Below are 13,693 nucleotides of genomic sequence, written 5' to 3' on the forward strand. Positions count from 1 at the left end.
CTAGTAAAAAAAACCATAATCATGCATGGATGCAACTTTTGCATCAATAGAGTCATATGTAATTATCCTAGTTGTTGGCAAGCGATACAACGCTTTTGAATTTTGATATGCATGTGTAATTCAGATATCTAGACATAGGGTGCAAGTCATTACACATCTCCAGTAATTCACAAGAAAAAAATATTTATAGAAAATAGAAAAGGTTCAACAAATAAAATCTATAGTTATATGATCTTGCTTTGATGCATTATTACGGTGGCCACGCCAGACACTATCTCGTTGGGCTTTATCCAGTGCCACTATAGTATTATGTCTACAGATTGGGGTTAAATAATACAAGTCTCAGGTTATCAAACCCTAAACTGCTAATCTTTGACATGTTCTTGTGTTACTTTTCCAGAGTAAGTGCATAAGAAATATGGCAACATCATGAGAAGGGGTGGCGAGTCAGTTTCTGATAGACATCCTGCATTTCTGGTCTTGAGCGAGGAGAAGTTTGCATGCAAGCAAATGCCAATTGGACAAGCAAAGCGATTTCTTCTACCTCCTCCATTGTTGGCAATGGTGTTCGCTGGTCCAACATTTCCATTGCAATCTCAATGGAAGGAAGGGTCTGAAGTTCCCTAGGGTATCTTCCCATCACAATCTCAAGCACAACTACACCAAAGCTGTAGACATCACACTTTGTTGTCACCACTGATGTGTATGAAAGCTCTACATAAAAAAAAATAAAAGAATTAGAGTCAAGTAAAGAATAATATAGAAAAATCTCATAAATCTACAATTATTTACACCTAACTGTTAAAATAATTACAAATTATGGGAGTAGTTTCATATATAGAACCATACTACTTTTTCTTACCCTAGTAATGCAAAAGGACAACTTTCTATTGTGAAACGTTGAGTAAAAGTTGTAGTTGTATGCAAACTTGTAGTAATGGCACCAAACTACCAAGGTAGCTGTAGTAGTATGAAACTAATTCCATATGTTACAGTCTTCTAATAAATTTTAGGTACCAATATATAGTCGCAGTTTTGTGAAACTTATTTCTAACAAGTATGCAACAGGCAAGTAGAATTAAAGCAAGCCACATACCTGGGGCTATATAACCATATGTACCTGCTAATTCACTCCAATTGGATGAATCAGGTTTTATAATCCTTGCTGTGCCAAAATCTGAAACACAAGCTTTGAAATGTGCATCGATCAATATGTTGCTACTTGTAATGTCACGGTGGATTATTGGCGGGTTGCATTCATGGTGCAAATAGTACATAGCTTGAGCCACGTCTCTAGCAATGGCAACTCGCCTCTGCCAGTTCAATTCCTTTGCTAGCTCCTCGTTCTCCAAGGTTGCATGAAGACTTCCTCTATCAATGTAATCATAAACTAGAAATTTGTACAACTGATGGGAGCAATACCCATATAGCTTAACGATGCTTCGGTGCCGTATCTTTGTCAACACCTCGATTTCGCTTATGAATCTCTTTTCATCATTCATATTGTCTTCTTCAGTTTTATGAAGCCTTTTTACTGCAACCAATCTCCCCCCTCGAAGCTGAGCTTTATAGACGGTGCCATACCCACCTGATCCAATGATGTAACTCTCACTGAAATTTTCTGTTGCCCTAATGATATCCTCAAATGCTAGTTTCCCATCGAAATTCCACACTGAAAGCACATCTCTTGTATCTACAGCGGTCGTGTTGTCGTGCGGTCTTTTTCTCTTGTGAATAATCATAACAACTCCTAAAAATGTGAGCACAACGACTATGCACAAAGGAATGGAAATAGCTAATGCCAATCTGCGAATTCTTCTCTCATGATGCTCCAAATCCATAGCTGAAGCGCATGTTGGAAGGCCTGAGAGATTGCCACAGAGGCCGTTATTATGGAGGAACCATCCTATGGAGGCATTATGAAATAGTCGCCCTATTGGAAGAGGCCCTTCCAAGTTGTTGTATGACACGTCAAGTGCCGACAAACTAGCCATGTCAGCGAAGGAGGGTGGAATGGTTCCATCGAATTGGTTGTGGGAGAGGTTTAGTACCTCCAGCTTAACTAAGCTCCCGAGAGCTGCACAGGAAGTGCGCCTGTGAAATTGTTATTGCTCAAATCCAGCACAAGCTGCAGGTTCCCAAGATTACCCAAGGACACCGGCAATTCTCCGCTCAAGCTGTTGTGATTCATTAGCAATGATAGCAGCTCAGTGCAACTCCCAAGCTCCTGCGGTACTGACCCATTTAACTTATTCATAGATATATCGAGAAACTGCAGATTACTCATCTGGCCAAATTCAGGTGGTATATCACCTGAAAATTCGTTTCCCGATAAGCTGAGCATGTACAGGTTGGCTAGGTTGCCTAGTTCTGGTGGTATCTGGCCTGTTAGTTTGTTGCCGTAGAGCATAAGTACCTCTAGCTTCACTAGGTTTGATATTTCAGGTGGCAAGCTTCCCGTTAACATGTTTTTTGCCATAACCAACTTGGTCAAATTAGTGCTTGAACCCCAGGATTTTGACAAATGCCCGTGGAGATTGTTTCCCCACAAGCTTACTTGAGTGAGGTGTGGATACGGCCCAAAATCTGATATGTCCCCTGTAAGCTTGTTAGAAGATAGGTCAACTCTCAGTAGGCTCCTGCAATTTTGCAGGCCTCTCGGGATCACTACCGAACTCAGGCTCTTTGCCGAGTGCCTATGACACTCGGCAAATCCCCATATACATTCGGCAAAGCCTTTGCCGAGTGTAACCCTCGGCAAAGCCGGTGACGGCAAAGGCCTCTTTGCCGAGTGTCTTTTGTCGGGCACTCGGCAAAGGCTTTGCCGAGTGCCAGCAAACCACTCGGCAAAGAAAAGTTGCCTGACGGCGCCAATTGACGGTGACGGTCGCTTTGCCGAGCGCCTCACGGGGGGCACTCGGCAAAGCCCGCTCTTTGCCGAGTGTCGCACTCGGCAAAGGCAGGGAGGCTTTGCCGAGTGTCTTACTTGTGGCACTCGGCAAAGGCAGGGAGGCTTTGCCGAGTGCCTTACTGGTGACACTCGGCAAAGCCTCCCTGCCTTTGCCGAGTGCAATGGTCATAGCACTCGGCAAAGCCTCCCAGCTTTGCCGAGTGTCTTGGTGATTGCATTCGGCATAGCTGGGAAATTTGCTTTTTTTTGCATTTTTTTTGTTTATTGCATCCACACATACATATATCACACAACCATCACATATATATCACATATCACACAACAATCACATATATCACACAGCCATCACATATAATCCATAATCATGACAAATATCATCACAAGTTGTCCACAAGTATCACATAGTCCACAAATATCATCACAAGTTGTCCACAAGTATCACATAGTCCACAAATATCATCCAAGTGCCGCCACAAGTGCCACCATTCACAAATAAGCATCACAAGCACAAGTCCATCTACCTCTATTGTTGACGGCCACTCCACCGGTCCCACTGCGACGGAGGTGTGCCCTGAGCTGGAGGTGTGCCATAAATATTATTCGACGCCGCCGATTACCCCTGCACAAAAGAGAAGTGATTGCATGTGTGAGACAAGATTTAAGGTAGGTTCTATATATAGGGGGGGGGGGGGGGGGACAATAGATCAGAACTGCTTCTTCGTCTTTGTCAGTATATATAGGTACGCATGCGTAGTGCTTGCATTGCACACTAGTAGTATAGGTAGTACAGTACTGTAAGAACCACGAGAGTAGCAATGATCAAGTTTTTCACACAGATTGCAGTGAATATTTGCTTTGTCTCTGTTGGTATCCTGCCCTCTTTATTTATAGTATATTGCAATCTTTTTAACTGTTCCTTCCTTGAAAGGAAATAAGCTTCTTGCTGCTGCCGGTGCATAGGACAAGGGTCTGACATTCTGGGGAACTTACCAGCAGCAAAACTTTTTTTTTCTGTCTCCCTCAGATCGATCGTGGCTTTGATTTGAGAGAGTTATCTGCTGCACAATATCTGGCTGACCACCTATTTACATGTTTGCTGAGTGTTGGTGTTTTTTCTTCTTTTTGCACCCAATTTGTAAGTCAATTGTTGCATGGTATTTGTCTTGTACATATTGCCTTCTCTTCCACAGGCTAAAAGGCTATGCTGGACCTAGCTTGGTTCAGCAGCAGCCGTTTGAATCCGGTTTTGTGTTTTCTCAGGCAGCTGCCGCTTGCCCGCTGTATCGAACGAAGTACCTAACTACGTGCTGTGTGTGTTCATTTGAATTTGACTAAAGTGCATCTCCATATATAAAAGATTGAAGAGACATGCTGTTGAGTTGTGAGTTGTGTCCAGATTGCAATATACTGCATCTGGACGAGCTTGGTCTACAGCCACAAGAAACAGTCCAGGTCCAAGTGTCCAACCAAGGATGAGTTTTAGTTCAATAAAGAATTTGCCATGCCGATTTGCAGACAATAGAGGTGTGTGGTACCACGAATTGTCAAAGTTCATCTCACATATTAGGGTCATATATCCATATCCACATTCACATTTAGATTTAAGGTAGAGAAATTTACAGGAGTGACAGCAGGATCATTTGGTGGAGTGAATATCATCGGTGGCGGAACATAGCCTGAGTGAGCTCCAAGACCTTGAATATACTGAAACATCTGCTCCATCCTCCGTCGATCCTCCTCAGCCCTCGCCTCAGCCTCCTCCCATCGCCTCTTCTCTTCCGCCACCTCGGCCTACAATATTTCACCCCAATGATACAACGCAAAGCAAAGGTATGTAAAAATCAATGAACGACGAATAAAACAGAAATAACCTTGAGTGCCTGCACCGTGTGCTATGTACAGTCCAGCCGTGTGTGTATGGCCGGGCTCAAGCTCGTGCTCCTTGCTCGAATCTGGGAGAGAGACCTAGTACGGGCCAGGTCGATTGCGCCGTCGCCAATCCAGTACCGCCCGTGCTTCTTCCCTCCTCCCAACCTCATGACGACTTCTCCATCAAGGTCCTCGGAGGTGGGATCGTACTCTGGCCCATGGACCTCCCTTGCCATCGCTGTGTACTCAGTGAGGCGGGTGTGGACGAACGAGTTGCTGTACGCCTCGGGCGGGTCCTTCGGGTTGTAGTGGACGTCAGACGTTGCCTTGCCCTTGTGGGCCATTGCCCACGCCTCGAACTGGGAGACGGGCGCGCCACCATGTGACGTCGACTGCGAAAGAAACAGTAGGATGATTAGAAATTTGCATAGTTGAGCTTTAGAATAAAGAAATGGATTCAGCGTACCCATTTATCTGCGTAGGCCAGGAGGCAAAGGTTGCCTTGATGGTGTGGTGCACCAGGCATCATCAAACGCCGCTCCCGACAAGCGTTGTGCATCTCCCACCACTCGGGGCTGCACCACTTGTCCACCATTGCCTCCCAGCAGTCTTCGTGCCCAGTGCACCACCACGGAACCACCTATATGACATCAAGTATATGTAGATCAAATTAAGCTTATTTAATCTTAGAAAAAATTAGTATTAATCTTATATATTTACCTTCATGTATTGTTCCTTGGTCAGCGTCTCCTTTCTTGCCTCTTTTTTCGTGGCCTTCCTAAACTCGAAGGTTACGTTGTATGTCACGACGGCCTGGAGGCGCGCCTCGTAGTGCATGTCACCCACTAGTTTGTGACAAGCTTTGTTAGCCGCCGCCCTCGCTGCCACCTCCCATCCCGGCTCGCATCTGAAGAAATCCTGTACGTAGACGCAATGTATCCTATCATTATTTGAAGAATGTCCAATGAATGCGATGAATTGAGCAGTGTAGTGAGACGAAGACTTACCCACAGCTCCGTAATCACCCGCTCTGCCTTGTGGCCGTAGATCCTGCCATCCCGATCATATGCATCTGCGCAGACGGCGTAGTGGGCAAACGTCTAGGCCGGCTGCCGCACTCCGGCAAAGTCAACAAAGCCAGGGAAGTGTGTCTTGCACAAAACACCAAGAACGCCATTGGGATGGCGTCCATGACCACCTGCACCCACAATCACGAAACCCCTTCCCAAGTGATCAAGAAAAATTATTAGTTTCAACATAACAAATGAGAAAATAGTGACAGCATGTAAAGTTACTTACTTTGAACCACCGGGTCGAACCATCGGGCGTCTCTCAAGAGGTATCGGTCGCTTCGGGAGTTGCGAGGGACCTCACTGATAGAGTTTAGCCGTGCCAGAGGAAGAGGAGCCCCCTGCCGCCGCACCACAGGCAGTGCATAATACTAATGGGGTCTAAAGTTGGCGAAGAGGTTTTTATACCAAGAATCGCCCTTAACACTGCAGATGTGAAGTGGCCATTCATGCTACAGAGGAGACAATTTCCAGTACGAATATGCTTCGCTATGACAATAAATAAGAGCCAGGGGCAAACTCTTTCAAGGGTTGGCCTTTACCTAAAAAAACCTATTTTTACACATGGCCAACTCTATGTGGCTGTTTCACGGTCGACTTCTAGAGGTGGCCTAAGAATTCTGATTGAGAATACTGATGGTTCGTGTGGCTCAAAGACTCGAAATGTTGTGTACCGAGAGGTCCTTGCGGCATCAGCCTGAAACTTTTGCGATGTGTTACATTTTGGGCCTTGCTGTATATACGTGCTTTTGAAAATGTTGGCTGGCCACGTACATCTCTTATTTTGCATTGAGTGTATTGGTTCACATGATGTGTGTGATGTCTTCTATACCAAGGTTTCCCTCTTTCGATCTTAATCTCGCATATGAAACTTATTGTGCCATGACTCTTGTACTAATTCTATATCTCATTCTGTGCCTGCAGATGGGAGATAGGTTGATTCCTGGTCTCATGCCTGGTAACTGCAGTGAGACCATATGTGTGCGTGCCTCTAGGTTCTGGGACTTCTATGATCCACATGATGAATCAAAGATGTTGCATAGTGACTTGGTTTTGATTGATGAAGAGGTACATATTGTCGCTTGTCTTCCTATGCTCACATGTATGCTGACTATAAGATTATGTATATTTGTGATAGGCTGTAAAATCCATAGTTTTTACCATAACTGTGTAGGTTTTTTACTATGGAACCTAGCTATAAGATATAAAGTTACATGACAGGACTCTAAAATACGAAGGGAGATACAATATGCAATAGTGGCAGAACCGTTATCACCATTCATCTTGCCTTAGACTAGACTTGCTGAACTCTGCTTATTTGTACAGGGAAACTGCATCCATGTACAGATTTACCCACCAGACCATGAGCAGTTCAAGCCTTTGATATCCTTTCTGAACATGATAGTTTTTATGCATGTTGATCTAAGACTGGTTTATTCTTTTTTTATGCTACTCGTTTTATTATGACACAAGTAGCTGTACATGATAGTTTTTGTCTTCTTAAAATCATGATTAGTTCAATACTTTGTAAGGCATATATATCGAATGGATTTTGAGATCCAAAGTTGTAGTTTGAGGTAAAGATGAAATTATTTTTAATGATAAAAGGGAACTGATGTATTGTTACCATTCCATTAGGTGCCTTTGAAATATTTTAGACGGTTTGTACCATTAAGAAGCATAAACGCTAAGGAGAAATTCTTAATTTAACAAATCCACTGCAACAACATAGTTTACAGGCAAGAAAATGTAATAGACAAGTTTTAGCACAAATTAATTTCAGGAAGGAATAATGCATGGTCCGCACGCAACTGTATAGACAAGTTTTAGCACAACTGAATTACCGGGGCTGCAGAGGCCGGACGCCGTGCCGGAGATGGTCGCGAGGACGCTGGGCCCCAGGTGGTGCTCGACCGAGCTTAGTCTCCTCTCCGGGTTGCGGCGCGGCGAGCGGATGGAGGAGATCGGCCGCGGGCGAGACGAGTCCAGGCGGCGGGCCACCGGTGGGAGCGGCCGGCGTGGGCGGGCGGGCGAGCGCGGGGCGGAGCGCAGGCGCGGCGTTGCGGGCGGGGCGGTGACGGGGGCAGCCGACGGGCCAAACTTTGCCGGTGGAGGCGGCTTTGGGGCCGCGGCCGGCGGGCGAGCGCGCCGGGCGCGAGCACGGCGGGCGGGCATGAGCGGGGCAGCGCGGGAGAAGGCGCGGCGGCGCGAGGATGACGGGCAGGGCGGGGGGCCGCGCTGGCAGGGGCAGTGAGGGAGCGAGGGGAGGGGAGGTTGCAGAGGACGCGGTGAGGGAGCGAGGGGGCGGCGCTGGCACTCTGGCAGGGGTGGTGAGCGTGCGTGCGTGAGTGAGTCTCGGCCGTGGCAGTTAAGTCCTGGGTCAAGCCTTTGCCGAGTGTCCGCGATCCGGCACTCGGCAAAGCCGGGATTTTTAAAAAAAACATTAAAAATCTTTGCCGAGAGTCAACCCGATAAGGCACTCAGCAAAGACTATACTTTGCCGAGTGCGAACCCTAGGACACTCGGCAAAGGTATTTTTTTTTAAAAAACTTTTCTATTTCCTTAACCGTTTTTTCCAAATTTGTTCCAATACACTTTGAAAATACCTTGTCAAATTCACTCAACAATGCAAATTTGATGCTTCAGCGAAAAATAGACCATGATTTCATGTAGTTATAGCTTAAATTCCATTTATATAATTGCAATTACAAATTAATAATTATCAAATGGATCAAAAAAAAATCGCTAAAATTTAACATGACACGATCTTTGATGTCTATTGGCTATACAAAAAGTTTCGGAGTCAAACCACAACTCGACCGTCACTTTCACTCCAAATCTTACCAGGTCATTCTCAACAATCATGAAACTTCTTCGGAGATGTTTTGGTTTGTAAGCAATGTACGTGACAACTTATGCGACACCTTCTCAATTTTTTACCACAGCCTCCACATATGATATCATGACATCTTATCAAATTTCATGATTTTCGGACTTCCTTTGCTTTTTATAGAATTTAAAAACTATTCAACCACACGCTCGGGGTCGTGTTTCCAAAATAAGATGTTCGAAAACCCTTATAATCTTATAGGTAAGGCCTCAAACTGGGTTGAATAACATGAATATCAATTTTATACTCATTTTTTCAAATATTTGAATCACTTGCAGTTCAAATTTAACTTAATTCAAAAAATTGCTTGAAATGCAATTAATTAGTTAAATATAGCAAATAAATTCAAAAATACACCAAACTTAAGCATGGAGTACTAAATGTGGTATGTGGAGAGGTGAAAAATTTTGAAGTGCAGGAGTCAAAAAAAATTATACTTTGCCGAGTGTCTGCTTTGGACACTCGGCAAAGACACTCTTTGCCGAGTGTTGCATTTGTACACTCGGCAAAGAGCTGATGGCGGCAGGCTAGTTTAACGGCGGGCCAAAATTTGCCGAGTGTGAGACGTTGACACTCGGCAAAGAAAGTCTTTGCCAAGTGGTATGTCTGAGCACTCGGCAAAGAGGACGTCTTTACCGAGTGCTGAAACTGAGCACTCGGCAAAGACCAACTTTGTCGAGGGTCGTGTCGTTGTCGAGTGTTCGAGTTTGGGCACTCGGCAAAGACAGCCTTTACCGAGTGCCCGAGATAAAAAAAAAACTCGGCAAAGTTATTCACAATGGGAAACAGGAACTTTGCCGAGTGCCTACGGCACTCGGCAAAGGCCTAAAAACACTCGGCAAAGGCTTTGCCGAGCGCTGCACTCGGCATAGACCACTCGGAGAAAAAAATGTCGACAAAGCCTTCTTTGCCGAGTGTCATTTGTCGGGCACTCGGCAAAGCCTTTGCCGAGTGTCGACCGGACACTCGGCAAAGAAAAGTAGCCGTTAACGGGGCGCTATCATGGCGGTTGCTTTGTCGAGTGTCTCAAGGACGACACTCGACAAAGAATTTATATAATTTTTTCCCGAAATTGTTTGCCGAGTGTCGGCTCTTGGCAAAGAATTTTTTATTTTTTAAAAAAAAAGTCTCTTTGCCGTGTGTCAGGCCACGGCACTCGGCAAACCCCTTCCCTTTGCCGAGTACCGTGGCCTGACACTCGGCAAAGAGCCCAGCTTTGCCGAGTGTCCTTGCAATTACACTCGGCAAATCTAGGAAAGCTGATGTTTCCCTCCAGTTTTTGCCAGCTTTGCCGAGTGCAGTGGTCATTGCACTCGGCAAAGAGGCCTTTGCCGAGTGTGACACTTGGCAAAGCGTCTATAATTGCCTATTTTTTTCTTGTTTATACATTCCAACACTTCCATCACACATTCAAACAGAAAATTTCACAGATATTCATCACATTCTTCAAATCCATGACATTCATCACACATTCATCACTTACATATCACAAACACCATTTAGAAGTCACAAACATAAGTGTCTGAATATATCACATCGAAATTGACAAGTTCAAAAGTTGTTCATCATCTAACATCCAGTTTATTACCACAATTCCATGAACATGGACAAGTTCAAACTCATTACCAAATACGCCTTTGATCGGGCAGTGACCGATACGGATCCTGAGGATTAGGCGGATTATTGGAACCCGCCGACTGAGACGCCGGCTGAGGCGCCGACTGAGGCGCCGGCTGAGGCGCCGACTGAGGCGCCGGCTGAGGCGCCGACTGAGGCTGCACAAAGGAGTATATATTCTATGTGTTAGATATGTACTTGGCTAGCTAATTAGAAATGACTTGCATGTAAGAGACTGCAATTAACTTTCATACTCACAGGTGTAGGTCCATCCTAGGGTGAGGCTGCAGGTGGAGGTGGTGGAGCGAGCAGCTCAGGTGGCACAGCAAGACCCGTATGTTGCCCAAGGCTTTGAAGAAAGGCCGTGATGCTCGACAACCGAGTCTCAAAGGTTTCCGTGATGCCTGTCAACCTACTCTCATAGTTCTGACGCTGGGACATCAGCTGCACCTGTAGCTCTTGACGCTGCCGAGCTTCTTCTTCGAGCCGGGCCTACAACATTTCACTCTAATGTTTCAGTAATGCATAGCTAATTATGGTGTGTAAAAGTCAATATACGACGAGTCAAACTGAAATTACCTCGAGGACGTCGACCCACTGCTGTGCAACGGTCGGCCGTGTGCGTATGGCCAGGCTCTCGCTCGTGCTATGGGCTCGGGTCGTGGAGAGATCAGGGACAGCGGTCGAGTCGATTGTGCCATCGGCAATCCACATGTGGCCGTGCTTCTTCCCTCCTCCCAACCTCATGACGAGCTCCGTATCAATCTCCTGCGTGCACGGGTCGAAGTCTGGCCAAGGACTGACCTTGCCGCCGATGTGTACTCGCTGATGCGGGTGTGGACGCTCGGGTTCGTGTACTCCTGGGACCCATCCTACAGGCTGAAGGAGACGTCGAACGTCGCCTTTCCCTTATGGGACATGCACCATGCCTAGAAGTCCGAGCACTTCTGCCCTTGATGTGCCACCCTCTACGAGAAAGACATCAAGAAGATTAGAAATCAGTCATAATTGAGCATCAGAATAGATAAATGAATTCGTGTACCCATGCGTCTCTGTATCCGGCGAGGTTGCGGCTGCCTTGATGGTGTGCTGGTCCTTGCATCTCCAAACGCCGTTCCCTTGCAGCGTTGTGCATCGAGGCATACCCCTCCATAAACCAGTTGTCCACGATCTTCTCCCACGCCTCGGGATACGATGCGCACCACCAAGGAATCATCTGCATGTCATCCGGTAATTGACATATAAGATGATCTAATTAAACCTACTAATTCTCAAAACAAATCAATCTGGATGTTCTCATGTACCTCAATGTACTGCTCCCAGGTTAGGTCCATGGTTCTGGCGTCGGCCTTTTTGACCCTCTGTCCAAGCTTCGACCCATAGTAGGTGACAACGGCCTAGATCTTCGCCTCGTGAATCATGTCGACGACGAGCTTTTTGTAGGCTTTGGTCGCCACCTGATCCTTCCTGCCCTCAAATCCCTCCTCGCATTTGAAATAAGCCTGCAGACAAACACGATATTTGTATGGATATTTTTTAAAGAAAAAGTTCAATGAAAGAAGCAATGCTATGCGAGGAGACTTACCCAGAACTCCCCAATGACCCATGCTGCCTTGTTGGGGTACGACTCTGTATCAGCGGCGATGGCATAGTGGTCAAACGAACAGGCCGCCAACGTGTTGTTCTTGTACGTGACGACGCCGGGGTAGTGTTGCCTGCACAGAAGACCCAGGATGCCATTGGGGGCACGTGCACCAGCACCGGACACAACCACCCAGTTCCTGCACATGTGATTAAGAAAAAATAGTAGTTCATCTTTGTTTGAACTTATCATATGAAGTAGGGGCAAATAAAATGTCAAGTTTACTTACTTTTGCCCTTCAGGGCGAATCACTGGGCGGCGGTGAGGAAGCGGAAAAGCAGGGAGGCTCGCGGGACCTCGCAGGTACACCCTCGAAGCAGAGGAGGAGGAACCCGTGCCTCCTGCCAATGCCTCCTGCTTGTTGAAGGGCGCCTCCTCCTCGTCGCCCTCGGGGGGCGTCTGCGAAACCTCCTCCTCCTCCTGCTCCTCCTCGTGCGCCCTCTCCACGGGCGTCACCACCTCCGCCTCCTCCGACACTTGTAGACGTGCTGGGGGCCTCCTGCTCCTCGGGTTCCTCCTCCTCCTCACATCTGACCCCTCGGCCTCCTCCCCCGCTTGGTAGAGCGACCTGACAGGTCTATGACGCCCACCCGCCATCTTTGTTGAATCACCTGAAAAAAATAAAAGTATTGCATGTATTAGAAATAATATTCATGCTTAAAAACACTTAATTAGAAATAGATGCAAAATGATAATCAACTTTAGTATTACATTTATTAGAAATAGTCGTCATTATTGGGATTAGCTGGATCATAGGTCTCATCATCGCTATTAACATTGTCCAAGTCATCAACACTAATTGAAGGAGGAATGTTGTCTTCATTGCCATTGCCTAAACGTAATCGCTCAAGCATTTGTAAGTCATCCACATTTTGGACCTCATCTCTAGCATCCTCATCATCAACCCTTTCATTGTCTACTTCCATTTCTATCGCTTCGGTTAAGTCTATCACAAAGCTTCCTTGTAGCCCCTCTTCTTGAAAGAACTCTTCCTCATATGTGCTTGGATTGATGTTGTAATCTTCATCATTTGGGGCAGGTAGTTTACCATGTGGTGGTACCTTGTGCACAATAGCCCAACCCTTAAGCTCTTTGTCTTGGCACGCGTATGGCATATAATACACCTGGTAGGCCTATTGAGCCACAATATAGACATCTTTTCCTGGGTAGACGGAATCTGGTTGAATACACCGGCATATAATACACCGGCATCATCATCAAAAGCTTCGACGCGTGGTCTCACCACCTCCTCTCTCGTACGATGGGCTTCACCATGGTAGATCCACCGGGTGTAGCCCGGCATATATCCATTCTTCACAAGATGTTTACCCATGTTGACCCTGTTTATCCTTCTCCTGTTTGCACATTTGGAGCAGGGACACGGCTCTAGCAGATGTGATGACGAAGCCTTGCCAAATGCCTTGCTCAAAAAAGCCTCGGTCTTGCGAAACCATTCATCTATGTACTCCATGTATCTTTTCCAGCCCGTGTACATCCACTGACGGTCATCCATCCTCTAAAATGCCAGCGAGTAATGCAACCATCAACTACATCTACAGGACTTTCATACTGTCTAATAGGTGAGGATAGGTCCTAATCCCACCTGCGGATGCGTAGATGAGGTTAGTTACCATAGTCTGCTCCTATCCCAGACATAATTTCGGTAGCACCTCCCCGTTGTTCTCCCGATACAC

The 13,693-nt window shown here is 46.2% G+C and overlaps 2 protein-coding genes across 2 annotated transcripts; both read right to left on the minus strand.

The window, feature by feature from the left end:
• Window positions 1-427: 427 nt before the first annotated feature.
• On the minus strand, window positions 428-1,841 carry LOC136489550 (MDIS1-interacting receptor like kinase 2-like). The gene is made up of 2 exons (XM_066486149.1): window positions 1,097-1,841; window positions 428-714 (listed from the first exon to the last, which is right to left on the minus strand). The coding sequence occupies exons 1-2, from the start codon at window positions 1,839-1,841 to the stop codon at window positions 428-430; spliced, it is 1,032 nt and encodes a 343-aa protein (XP_066342246.1).
• Window positions 1,842-2,062: 221 nt separating this feature from the next.
• Window positions 2,063-5,506, minus strand: LOC136489551 (leucine-rich repeat receptor-like protein kinase PEPR2). Its single transcript, XM_066486150.1, has 4 exons — window positions 5,501-5,506; window positions 5,247-5,420; window positions 4,812-5,172; window positions 2,063-2,313 (listed from the first exon to the last, which is right to left on the minus strand). The coding sequence occupies exons 1-4, from the start codon at window positions 5,504-5,506 to the stop codon at window positions 2,063-2,065; spliced, it is 792 nt and encodes a 263-aa protein (XP_066342247.1).
• Between the last annotated feature and the right edge of the window lie 8,187 nt (window positions 5,507-13,693).

The sequence above is a fragment of the Miscanthus floridulus genome, chromosome 10, assembly GCF_019320115.1.
Source record: "Miscanthus floridulus cultivar M001 chromosome 10, ASM1932011v1, whole genome shotgun sequence".
Classification (NCBI taxonomy): Eukaryota; Viridiplantae; Streptophyta; class Magnoliopsida; order Poales; family Poaceae; genus Miscanthus; species Miscanthus floridulus.